Genomic DNA, 15,604 nt, shown 5'->3' with positions numbered 1-15,604 from the left:
GCAAGGAGTCTCCCCATCACAGGAAAAAACCCACACCAAAACTACACTGAGAAACACAAGCCCCAAAATCTCTAAATCCAAAAATCATTTGAAAAACAACTCCCAAACCCTCAACAATCTACAACCTCAGCTGCAAAAAGCGTCACGTTCCTGTGACTCCAGATTGATGGAAACACCTTCAGAAAACCCCAGGGAAGAGGCCACGGTGAGTGCAGGGTCCCCACCTGAAGGCACACAGAGTTTCTATTCCACTGGGATTTCAAGTGTACTCTGAGCATCTTGTCTTCATGTGTTTTGCCCATTTATGGGGAAGTGTAGGCAGATGGATGCCTAAAATTCATCCAGACCCCAAGCCCATCCCTGCCAGCTCCCCTGCACACACAGCCCTGGCAGAGGAGGGTCTGGGGACTCACAGATGATGGTCCCAGATGTGACAATTGCCCATTGGTTGAACCACAGCAACAGAATTGTAGAATCACACAATTGTTGAGGTTGGCAAACCCCTTTAAGTTCAGTCCAGCTGTTACTCCAGCACTGCCAAGGCCACCACTAAACCATGTCCCCAAGTGCCACATCCACACCTTTTCTGAACACTTCCAGGAATGGTGGCTCTACCACTGCCTTGGGCAGCCTATTCCAGTACCTGAACATTCCTTCCATGAAGAATTTTTCCCTAATATCCAGTCTAAATGTTTTGAGGCTGTTTCCTCATGTCCTGTCACTTGTTACCTGGGAGAAGAACCCAAATGCCCACGGCTGGTCCAGAGGTGCTCCCAAACCTCCTGGTTATGAATGATCCACACCCACATCCACACTCACACTGTGCCCACTGCCCAACAGGTGCTGCCCCAGCCCTGGCAGCCCCCGAGCCAGAGGGACCAGCGGTGCCAGGTGGTGACACCCGAATCCTGAGCACGGACAGGAGCAACCCGTGCTCCGATGGGCGTTTTCTCACTCACACGATCCGGAGGGATCCGAAGCAAACAGGGAGTGTGTTTGCCTGGGAAAGGGAGGATCCACCGCAGCAGAACCCATGCCGAGTTTGGGACTGGGGAAGGGAATGTCCGCGCGGGAAGAACCTGGGACCGGGCGGAACGTGACTCGGGCACCTCTAGAATTAAAACGCCGTGAATGAAGAGGCGTGACGGACAGCCCTGCAGGAAACGGGGAGCCTGTGGGAAAAGAGGAGCCCCGCTGTGAAAGAAGAGACTGGGGGAGGAAGGGAGGGGGGGCACCCCCGAGGGAGAAGAGGGGCCCGGACGGGACGGCGGAGCCCACCGGGGTGGGGGGCCCGGACGGGACGGCGGAGCCCACCGGGGTGGGGGGCCCGGACGGGACGGCGGAGCCCACCGGGGGAACCGGCGGGGTGGGGGGTCCGGACGGGACGGCGGAGCCCACCGGGGGAACCGGCGGGGTGGGGGGTCCGGACGGGACGGCGGAGCCCACCGGGGGAACCGGCGGGGTGGGGGACCCGGACGGGACGGCGGAGCCCACCGGGGGAACCGGCGGGGTGGGGGGCCCGGACGGGACGGCGGAGCCCACCGGGGGAACCGGCGGGGCCGCCACACCTGCGGCGCATGCGCCGTGGCGGCCACGCGTGCCGCCGTCTCGGGCTGGCGCTGCAGCTGCGGCGGGCGATGCCGCGGGACACAGCCGGGGCGGCACTGCCTCCCAGCGGGGCGAGGGGTGCGGCTGTGCCGCCTCCCCGCAGCGGAGCGGCCAAGCAAAGTCCCACCGGGCCCGCAGCGCCGGCACAGCCAGGCCCTGCCATAGCCAAACATGGCGGCCCCGCTTTGCCCCGAGGAAAGATGGCGGTTGCGCCGCTCCTCGCATCGTGCGCAGGCGCGGTGGTCCGGGTACGTCATCACCATGCGCCGGCCGGGGCGCCCGCGGCGGTAGCGGCGTGGTAAGGGGCGCGGGGGGAGGGCAGGCCAGGCCATCCCGTCTCCATCCCGGCCCCCTCCCGGCCCCCTCCCGGCCCGCGGGGTCCTGCAGCGGCCCCGGGGCCCGGTGACGCGGTGGGACTGGGCCGCGCAGGCCGCGGGGCAGCCGCCAGCGCGACAGCTTCGCGGGCTCCGGGACGAGACGAGGCCAGGCCAGGCCGTGTCCCGGCTGCGCGGGGGTCCTGTCGGGGCCGGGCTCCGTAGGGCGGAACGCGTGGAATAAATCGTTCCTCTCGAACCCCGGCGTTCGGTGTTCCCGCCCCGCCCCGCGTGGTGCCCTCTGGGCTCGGGCGAGCCCCTCGCGCCCGGCGGGGCCGTGGCGTGACCCGAGTGCGGTGGCACCGCTCCTGCCGCGCTCCCTGGGCCTCCTCTGGGCCGCGGCGTTGGGCGACTCGTGTTCCCGCAACCCCGCCGGTGCCGGTGCCGCTGAGGGCCGGGGCTGCCTCTCCGCGGGCACTGGGGGAAGGAGCTGCCCGACGGGGCTCGCTGTTCCGCCCCAGGTTCCGCCGGTGGAAGGAACCCCTTGAGCGCTCCCAAAGCGAGGCGTGTCCGGGAAAGCCCCGAACGTGGCCAGCCCCCGCTGAGCTCCCGGGGCGGAGCGGCTGCGGGAAACGAAACCGAAACGGAGTTCGCAGCCATCTCGGGGTCTGCCCGGCGCCGCCTCCCCTCGCCTGGACTCCTGCTGCGGGTCGGGCTTTCTTTTTTCCCTTTATTTTTTCATCAAGTAATTCGGCGTACGGATGAGACTGAGGTAAGAGCGTTTTTCGCAGCCCGCACTTCCTGCCTGCCAGGATTTCTGTCCTGCCCTTGGCTCAGAGAGCACTTTTAAAACGAGGTCACTGGGCAGGGGCCGTGGGGCGCTCGGAGCTGGGCAGGGGGGAACCCGCCGCGCAGCCTTCGGGATTTATTGTACTGTAAGTCCTGGTGGTGACAGCCGCGTGTAGTTGTGTAGGAAAAGGGAAGTTTAAGCTTGCCTTGGGTTGTGTTTGGTGAAGATGGGGAGCTTTATAAAAATAAGACTTGCACTGGAAGATCTGTGTTTGTGGCACTGGGTGCCTTAAGGAGGCCACGAGGGAGGAGGCAGGACAGGGCCCGCAGTGTGTATCGTGTTCCGTGGCTTCGTCCACTCAGTTTCACAGCCAGCCGTTGTCAAAGAATTAGAACATATACTGTGCTGGATTCCTTCCTTTTAAAAAACACATTAAAAGTTTAGTCTTATGTCTTGTACCCCCAGGGGGCGGCGCAGCCATATGTGATAGGAGCGAACTTGGGCTACAGTTCAAAAAAACTTGTCATACTCTTGCCAACCTGTCCAGTTTTCTCTGTGTGTTATCTGCATGTGGTGTGATGCTCTAAAGGGCATGTAGTGTCCAAGGAGAAAATGACTCCTGGGGTTTCAGACTGGTTTGGCCACATGATCTGACCATGTGAGCTGCTCCAGCCCTCGAGGTGCTCCTTCACCTCCTCCTGCCCCCGTTTCTCAGATTGCGAAGTAGGTCTGAGATTCTTTTCTCCCTCGGGGCAGTGGAGTGGAACTCTCTCTGTTTTGGAAGCACATCCTGAACGGGCTGCCTGGCTCTGACCTGGAATTGAGTCCAGCAAGAGCAGAGGCTCGTTTTGTCAGAGCTGCTTCTCTGGGCTGACTCAGCCGCGGTTGGAGCTGCTGGTTCTGTTTGCACAGATTGAGTTTGCTGTTCGTGCTTACAGGACTCACAGAATCACAGACTATTCTGAGTTGGAAGGGACCCACAAAGATCATCGAGTCCAACTCTTAAGTCAGTGGCCCGCATAGGGGATTGAACCCTTGATCTTGACATTATTACAACCAAGTTTTAATCAACTGAGCTGATCTCAGGCAATAATTTAGACTCCTAGAGAAGCAGAAAACAGGCTTGATAAGGAGAAGATGCTTGAAATGCCTCAGTATCAGGGAAGGTGCATTTCAGGAATGGCTGTGGTTGTGCAACTTCTTTCTGAATTGCTGTTTTCTCTCCCCAGGACAGGCAGCTCCCCTCGTGGCGTGCCGGCAGCGCAGCTCCCCCGTGTGTCCCGCTATGAGCAGAGGTGCCGGGCGAGGTAGAGGCTCGTACCCGACCCGCTCAGGACGTAACTACCCCCGCACCAGTCGAGGCGTTTTTAACCACCCTCGTACCCCACAAGAAACTAATCAGGAAACCTTTTTACACCAGCAGTTCTTAACAGAGCGAGACACTGAAGGGAGCCCGCGGCAGGGGCAGGGAGCGCACGGGGAGCCGCGCCCCGGGGGCGGGCGGGCTGCGGCACCGGCGCCCGCACAGCGGCATCGGCCGAGCCGCGGCAGCGCCGGAACGGGCAGGTTCTCCAGCCAGGGCCCCTGGGCTCAGACTGAGCACTGGTATCGCCTTCCACAGTACTGTCCTCAGGAGAACTTGGGGAGAGATTCTGACACCATCAGGCTGAATTTCCAGAGACTGTCTCTTGCTGGGCGAGACTGCGAGCAAGAAGTTCTGACCATTTTCAGGCAGCTCGGGGAGGGGAGGACTTGCACAGTTCATGTCCTCGCACGTAAACTTAAAACTCAAAAGAAAGAGGTCAACCGTGTTTTGTATAAACTCCTCAAAGAAGGCATTTTGCACAAAGTGGGAGAGACACCACCACTGTGGGGGATTGCCAGCCCCAGCTCAGGGAGAGAAAGAAGCCCTGCTGACCACTGTGCCAGTTGTACAGATCCAGTTTGTGAGAGCAGAGGAGGAGAGAGGAGCACACTTGACTCAGGAGAAGCAGCGATGGCTGAGACAAAGGAAAAAATTTGCAACTACTTGTTCAGCGTGGCAGAAACAACAGCCCTCAATCTTGCCAGAAACATCGGGTTTTCCAGGGCCAAGGACGTTAATGCATTTCTTAGCGCTCTGGAAAAGCTGGGAGATGTCCACAAGCAGAACACAACCCCCCCACTGTGGTCTCTGACAGATAGGAAACGTGAGAGGATGCAGATGAGGCTGAAGGCCAGCACGTTAATGCCGGTGGTGGATCTCACATCTCCTGAGCCGGGTCTTCCTTCTTCCTCTGTCCCTGTGTGTCCCCAGGAGGTGACTGCAGCTCTGCCAGCAGTGGTGGTATTGGAAGAAGAAAGTGTAGAAAATGGACAGCAGCCTTTGGGGCAGCCTGGTCAGGGCAATGGCAGCAACGCGGAGGGGGACACATCTGAGCACATTAAGCCTGAATTCTCCAGTTTGAGTAATTATGATAACTCAGAAAACGGCAAGTGGACCTCGGATGATATCCCAGATAATCTGAACACTATCAGCAAGCAGCCTGATCAGTCAAAAGGCATCATGAATTCTCAGTCTTCCCCCAGCTACGCTGCCCAGTTTGAAACTGCTCTCCCATGTACACCTGTAGAGAAACTGATGGCTTGTCAGGAGAAGAACCCAGTGAGTGGCCTTACCGAATATTCCCAGTACACGTCGCAGCACTGTGAGTTCATCATGCTGGAGCAGAGTGGGCCCTCTCATGAGCCACGGTAAGAAAATATCCTACCTTTTCTGAGCTCTTTTTCCTTAAAATGGTCTGACTTCAACTAAGTTCATGCTCTCAGCTCTGTCCTGAAGGGTCTGCTCCTTAATTTTTCTTTCATTTCAGAAGGATTAGCCTAGTTGATTCCTTGCATCAACTTAAAAAATAAAACAAGGCTAAAATTTAAGCCCAGGTAGCCTGGTTTTAGCTAGCCCTGCACCTCATTCTGAGCAGTGAAAATGAGATTCGTCTCTTCCCTAAGTCTGTCTGATTTAATTACTTGTCTTCAATTTGATTGTATAGAGGGAAACTGGTATTTCTAAGCTGCTTCTCAAGATGCTCTCACCCTGGAAATTGTGTAAAGAGAGCCCAGGACAAACTGTGTGGATGCAGGTGTCTTGGGTTAGATGAGGTGACCCTGCTCTGAATGTTTCTGTGGTGTATCAGGTCAGAGCAGATTCCATGAGCCAAGCACGTACCATGACACTACATTTGTGGAGTCAGTTTCTGAAGTCTTTCCCCTTGCAGAATCGTGGCTGTTCTTGAGCACCAGTGAGATGGTGAAAAGCACCATATGTGCCATGCTGGAATATGTCAATAGATCCGCTGGACAGGAAAATTGGCCTAATTTCTAAAGACAGAGTCCCAGGGTTTTGTTGTTTTGGTTTTAAGGAGGGATCTGAATGGATTCAGCCCCATAATCCCTCTCAGGTCTGGTTTGACCCATTCTCCTTGGAAGCAGGTTTCCAGGGCTGGAGGATGGAAGATAAACTTCATTAGAGTTCACAGGACTGAGAGGGACGGAAATGTCAAAGGCAAGAGGTTTATGTGAGGCAGCATCTCTCTGAGATGGTGTGAATGCCCTGGGTAGCCAGGGAGAATGCCAGAGGGAGGAGTGACCCTGAATGACCAAGTGTAGATGAAACAGTACAGGCTGCTTTTGAGCTTTCTTATTACTGGGCTGGAGCCACAACAGAGCTGCTGTCTGCATACAGCCATTACCTGTTCCTGGCGTTTGTGGAACAAGGCAATTCATCCTGTTCCCTCCAAAACAAAACCTGGAGCTGCTCCTCTGTCATGGACAGCCCTGGAACTGCAATAAAATGAGGCCCAGATGCAGTGCTGTTGGGGTACCCTTGGTGTGTGTCTTCTGCACATGGCAGTCTGGCTTTACTCTTCCAGCCCCGGAGCTGGCTGTTCCTGCTCTCTTGAATTCCAAGGGCAGCCTAATGGCATGCTCTGAGAAGACCACAATTTTTCCTCTCGATTTACTTCTGTGGTTTTCTCTTTCAAAGGTTTAAGTTCCAGGCAGTGATCAATGGGCGCCAGTTCCCACCAGCAGAAGCAGGGAGCAAAAAACTGGCTAAACAGGAGGCAGCAGCCAATGCAATGAAGGTCCTGATGAGCGAAGCAGAGAATGGAGAGCACAGTGGAATTAAATGCGAGGAGCCGTTTTCCTCAGACAGCTCCCAACAGGAATTGGTGAGTCCTGTTTTCTTCACTTGTGAGTCTGCTCAACACTGTGTAGTCTGACACTGGTTTCCCCTTTCTTATTTGCAGCTGGAGCCAGAGCTATCACCTGCAGCAGCTCCCCTCAGCCTGCTTCCTGGGAAGCACCCTATCAGCATATTAATGGAGTATGGACAGAAGTCAGGGAACATAATTGAGTTCCAGCTGCTGTCTCAGGAGGGCCCACCTCATGACCCTAGGTATGGCTTATTCTTGTCAGCTTTGGGGGAGGATGGAAACTCTTCACTGACCTTCCCCTTCAGCCTGCTTACCCACATTCCTGGACTCGTCACTGACCTAGCTGAGTGCTCCTCTTATCCAAGGATTCTGGGTATGGCTTCTCCAAGGCACCTACCTCCTGAAAGAGACCCAGAGCAATGCCCTTTCTCAGAAAAAGAATGCTGTTCCTTCTGCCAGAGCAGGAGCAGGTTCCAGTCCTGTACCCTACCTGGTGGTGCTTTGCTGGGAGTGTTTAGGGCCATAATGGTAGATTTCAATGGGAGATAACCCAGAAGAATTTAACTGGGAGATGGGGATAATAACCAGATCGAGACACCTATGGTTAACACTTGTCATGTGCTGTAATGTCCTGTCAGGTTCAGCTACTGTGTGAAAATGGGTGACCAAATTTTCCCTGCTGTGGTAGGAAACAGCAAGAAGGGAGCAAAGCAAATGGCAGCAGAAGTTGCTGTGAAGATTCTTTCTGGAGAGTCTGTACCCCATGTCTTGCCTGAACAGGTACAAAGAGCTTCTTTATAAGACCCAGGTGTTTTGAGTTGGATGTTACCCCCTTTTATTTCCTATTCCACTGGATTTCACCCCACAAGGTCACATGCTGGCTCTAGCAGAGGTTTCTTGCTGCTCTTAGCCTGCAGTAAATCCATCTACTCAGTATTTAACAACCTTGTCCTGTCTAACTCCACTCTAGCCTGTTGTGAAGCCCCATGGTGACCAGTCCATGCACAGCTCTGGGCCATGGATTGCCACTCCAGATGAATCCAAGGTGGTGAAAGAAAAGGGTGTTGGGGAGCTCATCAAGTATCTTAATGTCAATCCTGTCAGTGGACTGCTGGAATATGCTCGCTCCAATGGGTTTGCTGCAGAGTTCAAACTCATTGACCAGTCAGGACCTCCACATGACCCCAAGTAAGTAGCTGCATCTGGCTAGGAGGGAATTTTGTGCTGTTGCTGTTGTCCTGGAGAAAGGGCAGAAAGCTCAAAATTACTGAGATGGCAACAGGGCAAGCTGCTGCCTCTGCCAAACCTTATGTCTGGATGACAATAAGCTCTCTCCTCTCTCCACTGAGCAAAGTTAAAAACCAGGCTGAAATACACAGGGTTCTTGGTTTCTTTATAGATTTGTCTATCAGGCAAAGGTGGGAGGCCGCTGGTTCCCAGCTGTAACTGCACACAGCAAAAAGCAGGGCAGGCAGGAGGCGGCCGACGCAGCACTGCGAGTCCTCATCGGGGAATCGGAGAAGATGGAGCGCATGGAAGGGATGAACAGTGCTGAGGTAAATCTTCTTTGCCAAAGGTGGGACTGTGTTTGTAGCCCTGCCTGTCCTTCTCTTTTCAGTCCATCAGAAAAGTGCCTTCAAAATCAACTGTGATATCTTTGTTCTCTGCAGCTGTAGATAACCTGACATGGTTTGCCTGAAGTGGGTTAGATGTTTCCTCAGGTGAACCCTTCTGTCCTGCTGGCCTCTGCTTTGGGGCTAAATTATCATCAGATTCTTCCACAAGCTACTGAAATGCGTTCCTGTGGTAGAGTAGGAGCATGCTCATTTTTAATTATGTGACTTTTTTTTTATTGCTTCTTTCAAATTCCTTCATGTTGCATTAAAAATGGTGTGTCAGCTCAAAACACTCACGCATCAGATAAGAGCAAAGCTGTCTGTTGTGTCAGGGTGGCTGTCCCAAACAACCTGGGCTGCTGTAAATCACACTTAGAGCATTGTGATCTCTGAAAAGCCGCATTTCAGGCAGCACAGCTGAGCACAGCAGCTGGGGCTCTAAATAGCAAAGCCATCAGGGAGGATTTTGTCAGTCAGCAGTGCTGGAGGAGCTGAGTCGGTCTGCAGTGGGAGTGACTGAGCACTCTCCTCTCAGACAGACAGAGTAGGAATTCTTCCAAAGCCAGAAACAGATTTCCTTGGCTGAGTCTCTGGGAACAGTCAGGATGGGTTTGTTCCTTTGAGCTGGGGGGTTTCCCTGGTGTTCTCAGGAGGCTGTTCCTCAGCCTGTGTCACTTGCTGCTGTCTCTGATGTGGACAAAGCAGGACTCAAAGCCTTGGACAAGGTTTTCCCAGAAATACCTAAAAGAACTTCACCCATCCCTTGCCACACAGCTCTCTGTGAGTGAACTCCAAATTGCACCACCCAAAGCTCGTGTTTTCTGTATTCTGTCTTCTGCTTGGAATGCTGCACTTCAGATTAGTTACTTCTTGAGCTGTGTGGTTTTGTGACCTGCCCGTGGTCTGTGGTGTTGTGTCCCCATCCCAGCTCCCTGTGAGTGGCAGCACCCTGCACGATCAGATGGCCATGCTGAGCCACCAGCGCTTCAACAGCCTCACCGCTCGCATCCAGCACAGCCTGCTCGGGCGCAAGATCCTCGCTGCCATCATCATGAGGAGGGGAAACAAGGGCTTGGGAGTGGTGGTCAGCATCGGAACGGGTATGAACAGCTTCCTCTGGCACACTCTGAACTCTCATTTCCATGCTAGATTCCCTGTCAGGCACGGCTCAGAAATGGCTGTTGGCACAGGCCTCTTCAGAGAGGGCACAGAGCGTTCCCAGGGCTCGAGTGGTGTCAGAAGTGATCTGGTTAGAGACAGAGAACAAAGTGACTGTGCCTGCAGCTATGTTGCTCTTAATCTCTGCTTGCATTGCTGCATGCTAGTCTGTGCATCAGAGCGTGGGTTCCTCGTGTGGTACAGCACACGATCCCCCAGCTGTGTGTACCTTATCTCCCTCCCTACTTAGCTGCCAGGCTCCTACCAGGAGTGGTGGGCTGAAAAACCCCCATGAAGTGACAGAGCTCCTAAACTCATGGCAATTTAAGTCTGTCTGTCCCTGAAGTGGTGTGTACTTTTTGTCCCTTTAATTTTTTTGACTGCTTGGATCAGAATAATAATGTAATTGCCGTGTTGCTGCTGCTGCTCAGAAGCGCAAAGTAAGGCCTGAGCAAGATGAGCTCCTCCTGTGTCTGAAGCTGTGTATTGACTTTGACACTTGCCCTGTGATTGATTGATTGATTGATTGATTGATTGATTGATTGATTGATTTCAGGTAATCGTTGCGTGAAAGGAGAAGAGCTGAGCCTGAAGGGGGAGACAGTAAATGACTGTCATGCAGAAATCATTTCTCGAAGAGGTTTTGTGAGGTGAGAAAAGGGGAAACCCAAAGGAAAGGGAGAAGAGCCTGCCAGGAGGTGCTGACCCATTCTGGAGGGGTGTAGCTGAAACTTCCTTGCTGCACTGAATATTGCTCTGGTCCTCTGACACTGTTTACCCATGTGCTGTTAAATAGAGGGAAATTATTTCTGATGAGAAGGGGCCATGCCTGAATGGTGCCCCAATTAGTACTGAATGGGAGAATCACCAGGAGCTCAAGGGCTGCATCTGAGGTACTTAAAGCTTCTTGCTGAGGCTGCTGGGCCAGCATGCAGGGGGCTCTCCAGCCTAAGCACCGCTCCCACCCCACCAGGCACTGCAGATTGGGGCCTCTTCTGGCCTTTCTGGGTCTGGCTGTAGAAGGATTCAGGAAAACAAACTGCATGTGTTTGCCTTGATAAGTCAACAATCCTTTTTCAGATGTTGAAAAGTGTTTTCGTAACTAAACTGCACAATTGTTCTCTTATTTGCATAAGCATTCGCTGTGGCACTTTCTGATGTTTAAAAACTAAAGTGAGATGAAGCTGGACTGCCTGTTCAATGTCTGTACTTCAGTTATGAACAGCAGAGTCAGCTGCTTCCTTCAAGCCTTTGCATGCTGCTGCTGTGCTCTGCATTCCTCAGCAAGGGAAGGTGTTGAGGGCAGGTCCCTGGGAAGTGATGAATCAGGGTTGTGTCTTGCTTACTGTCTGTCTCAGCTGTTCATCTTGACAGCGGCAGCTGCTCTGGCGTAGCAGCGCCTGTCAGCAAGCTCCTCCTCTCCTTGCAAAATCAGTCCCTGCACAGGCACTGCTCAAGGACTCTCTGGGAAGATGCAGTTTTAATTTAGTCCTTGACTCTGTGTTGGGGACCTCAAGGTTTTTCCCTGTCCAGAAACAGCCATAAAAGCCCCTGTCATTTTAAACAGTTCACGGGCTTATGCTGATACTACTTGAGTTCAGCTGCCCACAGGGCCACTCTGAGTGCAAACTTGGTGCTGATCAAAGGTGCTGGTTAACAACCTTGAAGTCTTCACAATGGGAACAGATGCACACAAGCAGCAGCCAACCAGGCTCCTTCCTCTCCTGCTCCCTGGACAGGATACTGCTTTTCTACCACTTGTTCTCTACATGGCAGAAAATCTGCTGAGTTGACCTTTCTGTGCATCAAGCACTGTTTTGTTGCTCCCCAAACATCCTCAGCTACAGCTCCTAGTGTCCACTCTGCCATGCAGCAGGAGCAGGTGATGTGGGACCCTGCCTGTCCCTTGTCTGAGGACCAAAGCAGCCCTTTGACAGGATGGTGTTACTTTCAGGTTTCTCTACAGTGAGCTGATGAAGTATGACCCATCTAATCCTTCCTCTGCAGAAGAGAGCATTTTTGAGCCAGCAGGAGGAAAGAGACTCAGAATAAAGAGCAGTGTTACCTTTCACCTCTATGTCAGGTTTGTGGGAAGGGCTTGAGTGACGGGTGTCAGCAGCACTGTCATACCCCTGGCCCTGGCTGCTGCCTGGCAGTCAGTGCTGACCAGAGAGGGCTTGTTTTCTAGCACAGCACCGTGTGGAGATGGAGCACTCTTTGATAAATCCTGCAGTGATCAGGCAAGCATGGTGGGGCAACCCCAGCACCAGCCCCTCTTTGAGAACCCCAAGCAAGGCAAGCTGAGGACCAAGGTGGAGAACGGTGAGTGCAATTGCTCAGTGCATGGTGGGGTGGCTCCCGTCCTCTCCCCTGAGCCTTTCTGGTGCTCCAGAGCTTCCTTGCTCCTCTCTATCTGCTGTTGTGGGATTTGAAGCATTCAGGAACCAAAGGAGGTGGGTGAAAGGGCATTAGAGTCCTTTCCCTTTCCCAGCTCTGCCTGTTGGAACTGCCTCACTAGTGAAAGTTGCAGCTGAAGTTTTCTGCAAAATGCCTGTCTCTTGTCCTTTCTTTCCTTTCTTGTCCTTTCTGCTTCAGCCATGTTGAAAACTGCTCATCTGTGTTCAGTACTGAATATCAGATTGGTCTCTGAACCTGACTCAGAGGTCACTGTGGATATCCAGAAATTTCTTGTGCAGTTGCTGGTGGGGTTTTGATTTATTGAATATCTGACTCTGTACAAAAAAGCTTTCTTTTCTCTCGTGCAGGGGAAGGTACCATTCCCGTGGAGTCAAGTGACATTGTGCCCACGTGGGATGGGATCCAGCATGGGGAGCGGTTACGAACTATGTCCTGCAGTGACAAAATCCTGCGCTGGAATATACTTGGCCTGCAAGGAGCTTTGCTGTCACACTTCCTGGAGCCAGTGTACCTCAGCTCTCTCACACTTGGTGCGAGTCCCTCTGTCCTTTTGGGGCTGGGGTGGTAAAACTGGGCTGCAGAGACAACACCTCCCTCCTCCGTGTGAAGGCAAAGTGTTTGTGGAGGCTGTAGGAGTAACAGACTGAAACGTCATTCTTGGCAGAGCTGTTTGGAAGTGAAAAGGGAGTCTGTGGATTTTATGCTGTGGGTGGAGTAGGTTTCTCTCCAAGGTTCTGGATTTTTAGGAGGCCCATGTGATCTAGGAGGGTGAGACAAAAACTGCATGTTTGTGTCTTCAGTGAGAAATGTTGTAGTCTGTAAACCTTCATCTTACATGCCCAGACCACATGTAGCTGTGCAGGTCCACATACCGTGGGCTTTCAGGAGCCTGTGAGCAATGCTGTGGTTCTCAGAGTCTGGCCACTGTCACCTGTGCCATCCTGTTTCCTAACACCTTCACCTCTGTCTCCACAGGTTACTTGTACAGTCAGGGTCACTTGACCCGTGCCATCTGCTGCCGTGTGGCGAGAGATGGGAACACTCTGAAGGAAACTCTCCAGGCTCCATATCACATTAACCATCCTGAGGTGCTGTGGCTGTGGCACCTCTTCATCTTTCTGTCCCCCATTCCTCTGCCTGTGGGTTCTGGAGTCCCCAAGGTGCTCTGCAAGGGGTTCACTGGGCAGCAGCCCTCTAGCCAGGGGCAGGAATTAGTGACCAGAAACACAGAATCATGGGATATCTTGTGTTGGAAGGGACCCATCATGTCTCATCAAGTCCAGCTCCTGGCCCTGCACAGGACAGCCCCAAGAACCTGCCCTCTTTGTCACCCCATAGTTTGGTGGTTACTGGCAGTGGCTTGATCTGGGAAAAAGAACACTGGAGTCGCCTCTGTAGCCTTCAGCTTAGTAAGAACCTCATCCTTGCCACTCTCAAAAGTTTAGGATGAGCTGAACCTGTGAGGGATGGAACGGGCAAAGAGGCTCATGCAGCAGGACCAAGTTAAGGAACCTTCTTGCTCTTCCACAGGTTGGGCGAGTCAGCGTGTACGACTCTGCGAGGCAGACAGGCAAGACGAAGGAGTCGTCAGTGAATTGGTGCCTTGCTGATGCAGGTGAAGTTGAAGTCTTGGATGGCACCAAAGGGAAAGTAGATGGGTAAGAAGAGCCTTTCCTGACACTGCTTTTCTTCCTGGGGAAAGGGGGGCAGCTCTGAGGTGGGGAGTGCACTGTGCTGTTACAGCACTGTGTACGTGGGGGAGGGCTGGAGGGGGCAATTTCAAATGGACTTGAGCAAGTGCTCCTGAAGGAAAACAAAGCATTGCCCATCCTGGACCCCACCACAGAGCCCTGCTGAGCCCAAAGCTCCCCTATCATGGGATTCTCCCTGAGCCCTGTGTTCCTCTTTGCTCTTCTGAGTGTCACATCCCTTACTGCTGCCTTTGTCTTCCTTCTCAGCCCAAAGCTGGAGATGTCTCGTGTGTCCAAAAGGAAAATGTTCACCCTGTTCCAGCAGCTTTGTGCCAAGAACAATCGCAAAGATCTGCTGAGCCTCTCTGTGTACTCGGATGCCAAGGAGGCGGCCACGGCGTACCAGGCAGCCAAGCAGTGGCTCTTCAGCACACTGGAAGAGCTGGGCTATGGCAGGTGGATCCGCAAACCCCAAGAGGAGGACAATTTCTCTGTCCTTGATGCATAACGAAGCGCCCTGCAGGGGTGGGAGGTGAATGTGTACAGGCATGTGCGTGGCTGTGCTCATCCTTCTTTCACCACCTCCTTTTCGGAGTGCAGCAGTTTCCCCACAGGCCCAGCAGCCTCTTCCCTGACGCTCAGACCCTGCCTTTTTACAATGTGCATGTAAATGATTCTCCTTTTTCTAAAATGAGGGCAGGCTGAGTCCCCATTTGCTTTTATAGTTTTTGTCTCCCCTTTTTAAAAGAAGGTACAAGAAACCAGAAGGATTCTCAGACTATGAGCTTGAAACCTTTGGACCGTGCATTGCAGATCCCTCTGGCAGTTTTTGAGGCAAATTTTCTCTTTTGAGGAAAAAAGCCCAAACAAGCTGCCTGGTTGGTTTTATCTGTCTCTCTTGGAAGGTGACTGTCAGCCTGGCCAAACTGGGGCATGGCATTGACCTCTGCAAGGCACAGCAGGGCCAGCATAACATTCTGCATTAATTACAAAAAGAAAATTTCTGTATTATTGGCTGTGGGTGTGTTAATTTCTACTGAGGAGAAGGGGGACCTGTGATGGGGTTTGGAGAGGGACAGAGGTGAGTTAGCATTTGCTAAATTGTCAAGGGGGCTGGGTAGAGCTGTGGCAGTTGGGAATTGAGCCTCTTACCTCAAGCAAGGGTCTCATCAGGCAGAGCTGAGCCCTCCAAGGGGGCTTGGGCCTACCTAGAAATGGTGGAGCAGGGTTCTCCCAACTCCTTCCCCCACTGCTGGCTCTAGGACGGAGTGTCTCTTTGCTGGTCTCAGGAGGCCAGTGGTGGCTACAGGCCCTGTTGTATGTCTGCTTGTGTCTGAGCTAAACCTCGTGCCAGATGTGCAGATGGAAGGTGAGCAGTAACAGTGGTGTTGCCATGCAACAGCAAGTTTATTGGGTGTTGATAAGCAGCCAGCTGTTGGAACAACCCCTTTCCCTGTTCATGGCATGTGCCAGCTTTGCCTGGAATAAGAGTTGACACTAGTAATACTGGGGAGGGACCAAAGAGCTGTTAGGATGGAAGTGCAGCCCAAAAAAGGAGGAGGAGAAACCCTGGGACTGGGAGTGGGGCCCCACCTCTGGCTGTGGATCTTCAGAGGATACCTGGAGGCAGCTGGGCTGGGGCCAAGCAGAGTCAATGCTGGAAGTCTGGCTGTCATAGGCTCAGCCTGCCTGCAACTGCCCTCGGGCACCCCCTCCAACACAGAGCTGTGAGGGGTGGGAACACAGAAGGGCAGCAACAGCACAAGGACAGAGCTGGAGGCTCTTCCATCGACAGCTGCTCAGGGTGCTGTGCCTG

General features: G+C 53.4%; 1 protein-coding gene across 1 annotated transcript; it reads left to right on the top strand.

Moving 5' to 3' along the window:
* The first annotated feature begins 1,916 nt into the window (after positions 1-1,916).
* ADAR (adenosine deaminase RNA specific) lies at positions 1,917-14,790 on the top strand. Its single transcript, XM_071579402.1, has 15 exons — positions 1,917-2,694; positions 3,942-5,445; positions 6,734-6,920; positions 6,999-7,147; positions 7,544-7,685; positions 7,876-8,093; positions 8,305-8,461; positions 9,450-9,621; positions 10,236-10,329; positions 11,634-11,762; positions 11,868-12,001; positions 12,445-12,627; positions 13,073-13,185; positions 13,628-13,755; positions 14,056-14,790. The coding sequence occupies exons 2-15, from the start codon at positions 3,998-4,000 to the stop codon at positions 14,294-14,296; spliced, it is 3,495 nt and encodes a 1,164-aa protein (XP_071435503.1). The 5' UTR covers positions 1,917-2,694; positions 3,942-3,997; the 3' UTR covers positions 14,297-14,790.
* Positions 14,791-15,604: the final 814 nt, after the last annotated feature.

The sequence above is a fragment of the Pithys albifrons genome, chromosome 30 (genome assembly GCF_047495875.1).
Source record: "Pithys albifrons albifrons isolate INPA30051 chromosome 30, PitAlb_v1, whole genome shotgun sequence".
Taxonomy (NCBI): domain Eukaryota; kingdom Metazoa; phylum Chordata; class Aves; order Passeriformes; family Thamnophilidae; genus Pithys; species Pithys albifrons.
The sequence above is the reverse complement of the archived record's forward strand: the minus strand, read 5'-3'. Positions and strand labels throughout refer to the sequence as shown.

Bases quoted from the DNA above. Each gene is read 5' to 3' on its own strand.
- ADAR (XM_071579402.1), top strand. From the start codon at position 3,998: ATGAGCAGAGGTGCCGGGCGAGGTAGAGGCTCGTACCCGACCCGCTCA. The intron at 8,094-8,304 runs GTAAGTAGCTGC...GTTTCTTTATAG, and splicing joins GGACCTCCACATGACCCCAA to ATTTGTCTATCAGGCAAAGG. The intron at 8,462-9,449 runs GTAAATCTTCTT...TCCCCATCCCAG, and splicing joins AAGGGATGAACAGTGCTGAG to CTCCCTGTGAGTGGCAGCAC.